The sequence below is a fragment of the Etheostoma spectabile genome, unplaced genomic scaffold, assembly GCF_008692095.1.
Source record: "Etheostoma spectabile isolate EspeVRDwgs_2016 unplaced genomic scaffold, UIUC_Espe_1.0 scaffold172, whole genome shotgun sequence".
Classification (NCBI taxonomy): Eukaryota; Metazoa; Chordata; class Actinopteri; order Perciformes; family Percidae; genus Etheostoma; species Etheostoma spectabile.
This window is the reverse complement of record NW_022605573.1, coordinates 1,282,991-1,291,865: the sequence shown is the minus strand read 5'-3', so window position 1 is coordinate 1,291,865 and position 8,875 is coordinate 1,282,991. Positions and strand designations below refer to the sequence as shown.

Genomic DNA, 8,875 nt, shown 5'->3' with positions numbered 1-8,875 from the left:
TTTTCCTTTTTTTTACGTTATTACATAGAAAGTGTAAATGATGGGAAATAAAATCTAACTTTTTTGTGACATATTATACGAATGTCTAACCTGTTTGCTGCCTTTTGGAGATTTTTCCATGTGTTCTTGGCTTCTTTGTGCACATTACTAGCGGGGCAGAAAGTATCTAGGAGCAACTGGGTCTGTCAAAAGGGATTTAAACCCTACATTTTTTTATTTAACAGTGTGCACCGTTTCCTCCTGTGCTCTGACTGAGCAGCGCTCTGATCACCACCAGGTGAAGGTGAGTTTGTGGAAGAAGTCGTAGCTCCTGGACAGGAAGCTCCTCTCCACGACGTGCGGCTGGACGCTCACCCGGTAGCCCTGGCTCTGGATGTCCATCTTGACGCAGTCCAGCAGGTCTTTGACGGACGGGACGGCCTTCCACGGTCCGAACGTCACCACCGACTCCTTATTCGCCTCCAGGCTGTTGATGGCGTTGTCGTAGAAACCCAAATCCTCCTCCGTGCGCAGGACGCAGATTATGATGGAGGAGTGGCGGGCGGCGATGGCCTCGGCTCTGGCGATGCGAATCAGAACCTGGAAGAACAGAAAAAATACAAATATGTATATATATATATATATATATATATATATATATGTGTGTGTTCATTAACAGCCAAATGCATTACTCTTAAAAAGGTCCCACATCGTTGTGTATTAGCTTTCTAGTAGAACACGTTAAAATGCTTTAGAGCGCCCAAATTATTCTCATTTTCAGGTTCGTAATTGTATTTTGAGGTTGTACCAGAATAGGTTTGCATGGTTTCATTTTCAAAAAACACCATATTTTTGTTGCGCTGCACATTGCTGCAGATCCAGTTTTCACCCTGTGTGTTCAGGTCTCTGTTACAGCTCCAGAGTGAGACGTCTCACTTCTATCCTATCTTTGTTGGGAGCTGCACATGCTCAGTAGCTCGGTAATAATAACATCAGCTGATAACTCTTTCTCCAGCTTTGGTCAGTCCAGCGCAGGATTACTGATGAAATCCTTTATTAGGAATAATCCCTTGAGATGTGACATCTTGTTTTCGAGGGGGTCCTTAAAGGAAAAAAAAAAAAAAAAAAATACAGTACATTCACAATTAGACAAAACAGCTTGAGGGGACATTAAATAAAAAACATACACCCCAAACATACACACATACTGACCAAAACAAAAATCTCCATCACACCAAAATCACCCATATCCTCCCCCTTCCAACCAATAAATATTAAACAATAAACAGTTAAGGTTATTAATATATACAGTTTGAGAAAGATGAATAAATAAAATGATATACATTAGATTACATTATTAATATAGATCAGCTGGGAGACTTCTTCTAGACGAGGGACACTTGTGGAATACCTGCAGAACAGGGACAGGAAGTAGAACAGGGACAGGAAGTAGTTCTTTTGGAGATAGTGGTGAACTAGTGGGTGTTGTTGCAGTGTTTTGCCGTTGAGAACGAGCTAGCATGCTACGGTTAGCCACCTCGTCTCGGCTAGTGACGTAGAAAGCCGTGCAGATGCTGAACAGCTCACCCGGAGACTGAAGACAGAGGACATTCAGGGACCTGGACAGTTTTTTTTCTAAATGTGTGTGTGTGGAAGCACCAGAGACACAAAATAAAACCCCAAATCCCAGATACAGTGCTTTTTTTTTCATAATATGGGGACTATAATGTGTAAAAACAAAACCCATTTTTCCTCATACTATCTGTCTGCTCTGATTGTGGATTGTACAGCACCTAGTCATGCTTTATAAATCAAAAAAAAACATAGCAATCTTACTTCTTACAACATGAGACCTTTAAAGCTTTAGTGTGTAACTTTTTGATATTAATTAATTAAAGTTACAATCAAGCCGTTGCCAAATGATAAATTTCTCAGTATGCCTGTGTTAACAAGATGGTGGCATCCGGTGACTTTTGCACGCAGAAACTCGAGAGAAGAGTCCATCATGTTTTTTTAATCCTCCGTGTCCTCCTTGGCTACTAGCAACCGCGTGGAGGAAGGGACACGCCGACAGTTTTGTTATTACTTAAAAAGCCTCATGGGGGGGGCGGGCGGCTTAAAGTACGCATTATACCTTTAAATCTGCAGTAGCAGCTCTGCAGCAGTTTTGTGTCTGTTTGTGGTCATTTTGCTTCTTGTTGTAGTTGTTTTTTTGTTTTTGTTTTTTTTAGACATTTTACATTTCTTTGCAGTTGATATGCATCTCTTGGATGGTTAAGCATTTCATTTTGAGTTATTTTGCATCTTTTCGTGGTGGTTTTGCATCTATCTTCAGCCGTTTCTGCATCTCGGTCATTGTTTTGCATATAATTGGAGTCACTTTTGCAAATGTGTGTTATGTGGTTTTGCAGAATTTGCAATCATTTTCACTTTGCGTGTCGTGGCTGTTTTGTGGTCATTTGGGGTTGTTTATTGTTTTTATTGGTACTTTGTGATCGTTATACAGTATTTTCAGTCATTTAGCGTCTCTTCGTGGTCATTCTTGTTATAGTTTCTGCTTTGTTTCGTCGTCTCATTACAGAAAAGTAAGGAGTGCCACCTAAAATCCTCAAATAAAAGCTTAAAAGATGTTGTGGTGCTGTACGATGGCCGTGATCGGACTTAATTGAACAATGGAGTAGAAACTACAGAGGGAGAGTCTCAGACCTCGATGTTCTCCTTGTAGTGCGGCACCCTGGAGAGGAACTGCTGCCGCCCCACCAGCTCCCCGAACAGCTGGGGAGTCTCCTCCAAAGCCTTGATCAGGGGTTTGATGTTGTAGTACACCGCCTCCTTGTGAACCTGCACACACACACACACACACACAAAGAAAGAGAGAGATACGCAGAGAGCCAGCAAGAGACACAAAACATGCCCCCAACACACAGAGAGAGAGAGAGAGAGAGAGAGAGACACACACACAGAGAGAGTGAGAGAGAGACAGACAGACACAAACATGCACATAGAGAGACACACACACGCACATAAAGAGACAGCAAGAGACTTACCCCCCCCCACACAAAGACAGACAGACAGAGAGAGAGAGAGAGAGAGAGAGAGAGAGAGAGAGACATTTATATTCCAGTAAAGTATCAGTGAGAACTGCTCCCTTATAAATCAGCCTCCAGGACTCAGACCTGCGGGATGCTCTCTGTGGGCAGCCAATCGGATCGCAGGAAGTCCAGGATGGCTCCAAAGTGGGCCCCGTCGCGGTCGATGAAGCAGCGTCCCTGCGCGTCGCTGCGTAGCGCGGGCTGCCTGCTGAACAGCTCGGCCAGCGTGGAGTCGGGGTGTTTCCTGAGCGTGCTCAGAGACGTGCTGAACAGGTGACCCCCGACATTCAGCTGCACCACAGCAGAGTTCTGGGGGGGGGGCAGTGGTTAAACACATCCTGCAACAGATCTTACTATACCTAACACAAACTACTACATGGTAGTTGCACATGAAGTGAATTATATATATATATATATATATATATATATATATGCACACACACACACACACCAGAGAGACACACAAACACACACAGAGAGAGATACGCACACAGAGCCAGCAAGAGACAACAAACCTCGCCCCCCAACACACAGAGAAGAGAAAGAGAGAGAGGACACACCACACACACACACACACACCCCCACACAAACACACACCACACACACACCACACACCACACCCACCACACAACACACCACACACACACACACACACACACACCACCCACACACACACACACACACACACACACCACACACACACCACCACACACACCCCACACACACACCGTTACCTCTCTTGGTTGTTTCTGACTGCTTCTTTCATTTTGAAGATACTGCAGTAAGGATAAGTCCTATTAATTATTATTCATATTAAACTATCTTTTCATAGTCGATTTTAATCAGTCCACCTTTTCCCCGATTAATCGATTAGTTGTTTAAATGTCAGAAAATGGTAAAAAAAAAAAAAATTCAGTGTTGCCCAAAGCCCAAGGTGACGTCCTCAAAATGTCTCGTACATGTCCCCAGCTCAAAGATTTTCAGTTTCCGGTCACAGAGGAGAGACGGGACCCACCTGTACTCACTGAGCTCTGAATGACACCCCAGTGCTCTAACGCTGTGTGCTCTGGGTGCAGGAAGGGCGTCAGCACCTTCAGTTTGCTCAGGTTGATAAGGGCTCACGCCTCGGCTGCGTGCCACTAAAACCTGGGTCAGCTGGTCCTGAAACTAGGGCTGTCCCCCCCCAGTCGATTAGTCGACTAGTCTGTGGTTTTGGTATTAGTCGACTGAGATTTCTTCAGTTGATAAGTCATTTTTTATCCTTATTTCATGCTTAATTACTCGTTTCCGAGAAAATTAGGTGACCGTTTCTGGTGAGCACGAGATTTGAAGTGGTGCTTTTGCAGGATTAACTGTGTAGAAACTCAGTTTTACAGATGGTTAATTAACTACATTTATAGTGTGCTTTCCCGGTCTTAACCACCTCTCAAAGCCACAGCTCTGTCGATTAAATCCACTAATCGGTTAGTCGACAAAATCATGCAGTCAACTAAGAATCTCTTTACTCGAGGACCGGCCTACTACCTGAAACACCGTCCCACTGCAGCACACACTAGACAACTAAGGAGTCTACTCGCCTCGACTTTACTCGACTTTTTTGGTTTTCCATTACAAAAAAAGTCCCTGGTACCTGCTAAAAGGTACTTTTGTAGTACTATCTCAGTCGAGATTCCAAGCGAGGTGAGGCGACACCAAAAGGCGACTTGAAAACCTGCAGACTGCCGCTGCGGCAACACGCCGAGAATCAAAACCACCTTTGACGTCCTGTGTGTGTGTGTGTGTGTGTGTGTCGCGTTGCAGCTTGTTGCTATGACGACCAGCCACGGCTCGCCCAACACATGAGGCGGTATTAATCTGCAATGGGAAGAGGAGGACGGGGCACGGCGGTCGAGTCGTGCAGGAACCATTAATGGAAAACCGCTAATAGAAACATCCAGAGTTTTGTATCATTTCTTCTGTTTGTTAACCCTTGTGTTGTCTTCCCGTTAACCATGAACTTGAAAATGAATATTTTTGGTGCTTTTCCAATGTTTTTGTCGCTTTTTCTTATTTATTTGTCACTTTTTCCCATGCTCTTGGTGCTTTTTAAAAAACCTAAGCTGGTTTAATAATAAGTTTTACTCTTATTCGTGGAATTCATAGTCAACAAACCTCATTTATATCAATTTATACATAAATTTGTAGTTAAAAAGGCAGAAATTATGAATTATTTTGACTAATAGCTAAGATCAGAGGGTATATGTCAAAGTTTAGTCCAGATACTGTTTTGAAACCATAAAAAAAAAAAATAATAATAATTCAAATGCTATAAGATTAAATAAAAACACCCAAAGAATTCAATGAAAGTAATCATTAATATTACCTTGAGAATGTCGTATGGAATCATCCACATTATCTTTGGGCAATTTAGTTGAAAGAAATCCATATTTTTGGTATAAAACACTTTGAAATGGGTCAGTTTGACCCAAGGACAACACAAGGGTTAAAAATGTAACGCCCATTTTGAGAAAATGGGAAATATATTATAAAAAAAAAAAAAAAAAGTATGAATGAAATGTAAACAACAGACTAACCTGTAAACTGCAGATTACCAAAACATTCGTCCATTACAATTAGACAACAGGGACGATATGTCACGGACACTCTAGTCTCTGGAATAAGACAATACATCGTGTCGTAGGGAAACCCCGTCTAACGGCAGTTCCTGAAGGCATCACGAAAAGAAATCCATTAGATCGTGATACCGTCACGATATGTTTGATCCAATGGTCAGCACCGGGGCCCCACAACAGGACGGTTCTGGGTTCCAGGTCGTTCGGGCCTTTCTGGGTGGAGTTTGGATCTTCTCTGGGGTTTCTTCCCCCCCATCATCATATACTAGGTTCTCCGGTCAGCGGCTCAGATCTGGATCAGGGGCGGGAATCTCCAGACGCCTCCCAATACGATATCGTGACAATACTTATGCCACGACACGATATTATTGCGATTTTAACCTTATTGCAATATATTGCAATTTATAACCTTTTTAACATAACTTCTAGATTTTCCCAATTTCAAATGACGTCCCCAAAAGGAAACTTTGTCAACATCTGTTTTATCTAAAAAGAAACATTTCTCTGTTTTTTGTCTGCTTGAAATGGGATTGTCAAGCAGACAAACTGACAACACACAAACACATATATATATATATATATATATATATATATATATATATATACACACATATGTATATAATAAAAGATCCATACTTTGCGTCTGTGTATCGATACAGTATTTCCACAGAAAATATCGCGATACTATGCTGTATTGATTTCCCCCCCACCCCTAATTGCTAATACGTAGGTCATTTCACTTGCAGGCCTTTTAGTTGGAACCTATTTTTTTAGTCACTGGTTGGAGCATTTCTACACTGAAGCTACTTTTACTTCAGTAAAAGACCTGAATACTTCTTCTTGTACTAACATTTAGATGAAATATTGGGCTTTTTACGCGACAAAACGTGGCCCTACGCTTCTTTCTAGCATAATAAAGGAGTGAATGTACCCACAGTAGTATCTTGGGAGTTTCCTGAAGTAGGATTTGTACTTTTCTGAGGAAAAGGAGGCTGTTAAATAAGTTATCCAGCATATCCGCGGTGGACAGTGGGCGCATTATGCAGGCAACAGGGAAACGTAGTCATCCTGAGCCGTGCAGCCTGCGGCCGTCTCATCCACCTGCTCCGTCCTTTAACAGGTGGAGAGTTCCGTTTAGCTCTCACTGCTGCACCAAATACTTAAAATAAGGTTTTCTTACTGGATGTGCGGCTGCAGACTGCTTTTCAGGTGATTTGTAGTCCGGCAGACTCATGTTGGCTCGTCCAGATGGTAGCTGGGAACTTCTTCTTATTTTTAAACACTGCTCAACAGGTAGGAGCCAGGGGGCGTGGCCTAACCCGGACCTGGTGCTTTAATGCTGAGAGGAGGAGTCACTCCGTCCGAAAATGTCTGACCTCTCTGGTGCCCCTTAACGTACCTGTGCAAATGTAGGCGACTCATACTCATAACTCCTAACTTTCTATGTTATGTGTAATTTCTTTTTGTTTTAACCATGACTTTCCCTGTGGTTGTTGTAGTAATGGCGGTGACTCTCGACCAGGGGTAAAAGATTGTGGAGCAGCTCAACTTATGAATACATGGAAGAAAGAAAAGTATTCATGAAGGGGTTGAATTAGTTAGCTAAAACATCCGACTAGTTCCAAATCAATTAGTTAGATAATTGCGTTCAGCTATCAGGCTCCTCTCCTGTGGAACCAGGTTCCAGTCTGGGTCCAGGGACCATTCAGCTATCAGGCTCCTCTCCTGTGGAACCAGGTTTTAGTCTGGGTCCAGGGACCAGAGCATTTAGCTATCAGGCTCCTCTCCTGTGGAACCAGGTTTTAGTCTGGGTCCAGGGACCAGAGCATTTAGCTATCAGGCTCCTCTCCTGTGGAACCAGGTTCCAGTCTGGGTCCAGGGACCAGAGCATTCAGCTATCAGGCTCCTCTCCTGTGGAACCAGGTTCCAGTCTGGGTCCAGGGACCATTCAGCTATCAGGCTCCTCTCCTGTGGAACCAGGTTTTAGTCTGGGTCCAGGACCAGAGCATTTAGCTATCTCCTCTCCTCCTGTGGAACCAGGTTTTAGTCGTGGTCCGGGACGCGAGCATTTAGCTATCAGGTCCTCTCCTGTGAACCAGGTTCCGTCTGGGTCCAGGGACCAGCATTCAGCTATCAGCTCCTCTCCTGTGGAACCAGGTTCCAGTCTGGGTCCAGGGACCTTCAGCTAAGTCCTCTCCTGTGGAACCAGTTTTTAGTCTGGGTCCAGGGACCAGAGCATTTAGCTATCAGGCTCCTCTCCTGTGGAACCAGGTTTTAGTCTGGGTCCGGGACCAGAGCGTTCAGCTATCAGGCTCCTCGCCTGTGGAACCAGGTTCCAGTCTGGGTCCAGGGACCAGAGCATTCAGCTATCAGGCTCCTTCCTGTGGAACCAGGTTCCAGTCTGGGTCCAGGGACCATTCAGCTATCAGGCTCCTCTCCTGTGGAACCAGGTTTTAGTCTGGGTCCAGGGACCAGAGCATTCAGCTATCAGGCTCCTCTCCTGTGGAACCAGGTTCCAGTCTGGTTCCAGGGACCATTCAGCTATCAGGCTCCTCTCCTGTGGAATCAGGTACCAGTCTGGGTTCAGGAGACAGACACCAGCTCCACAATTAAGAGTAGGCTTAAGACTTTCTTCTTTGATAAAGCTTATAGTTAGGGCCGACTCAGGAGAGTCCTGAACCATCCCTTAGCTGCTATAGGCCTAGACTGCTGGGGGACTTCCCATGATGCACTGGGAACCTCTCTCCTCCTCCTTCTCTCCATCTGAATACAACCTCATCCCATTAATGCATGTTACTAACTCGACTTCTTCCCTTACCCGGAGTCTTGTGCTCTCTCGCCCCCTCTCCTCCTATTGCTTCCTGCAGGTGGTTCTGGTTCTGGATCTGTGGTTGGAGTCACCTGCTGCCTCCACGTTCCTGCTCGACACCCTCTGCTACAATTCTCTCTCTCACCCCCAACCGGTCAAGGCAGATGCCCCCCCCACCCTGAGCCTTGGTTCTGCTCGAGGTTTCTGTCTCTTAAAGGGAGTGTTTCTTGCCTTCCGACTAAACGGTTAAAATGAATTAAAACTTGTGACTAAACAGTTTCTAAATGGTTAGCTAAAAGTAATGACAACATTTAGCTTCACAACGATATCTGGCCAAACCAACCTTGACAGTTCAGTTATAGTATTGGACTAACTTGTGGGGT

General features: G+C 44.3%; 1 protein-coding gene across 1 annotated transcript in view; it reads right to left on the bottom strand.

Moving 5' to 3' along the window:
- kctd14 (potassium channel tetramerization domain containing 14) overlaps positions 1-7,022 on the bottom strand; it is an 8,173-nt gene extending 1,151 nt beyond the window's left edge. The window contains exons 1-4 of the mRNA XM_032510665.1: positions 6,864-7,022; positions 3,156-3,380; positions 2,686-2,820; positions 1-579 (exon numbers count right to left, since the gene is read on the bottom strand). The exon at positions 1-579 is cut by the window's left edge and continues 1,151 nt beyond it. Coding sequence (XP_032366556.1) covers positions 268-579; positions 2,686-2,820; positions 3,156-3,380; positions 6,864-6,917 — 726 coding nt within the window. The 5' untranslated portion in view covers positions 6,918-7,022 and the 3' untranslated portion in view covers positions 1-267. The remainder of the gene's footprint in view (positions 580-2,685; positions 2,821-3,155; positions 3,381-6,863) is intronic.
- Between the last annotated feature and the right edge of the window lie 1,853 nt (positions 7,023-8,875).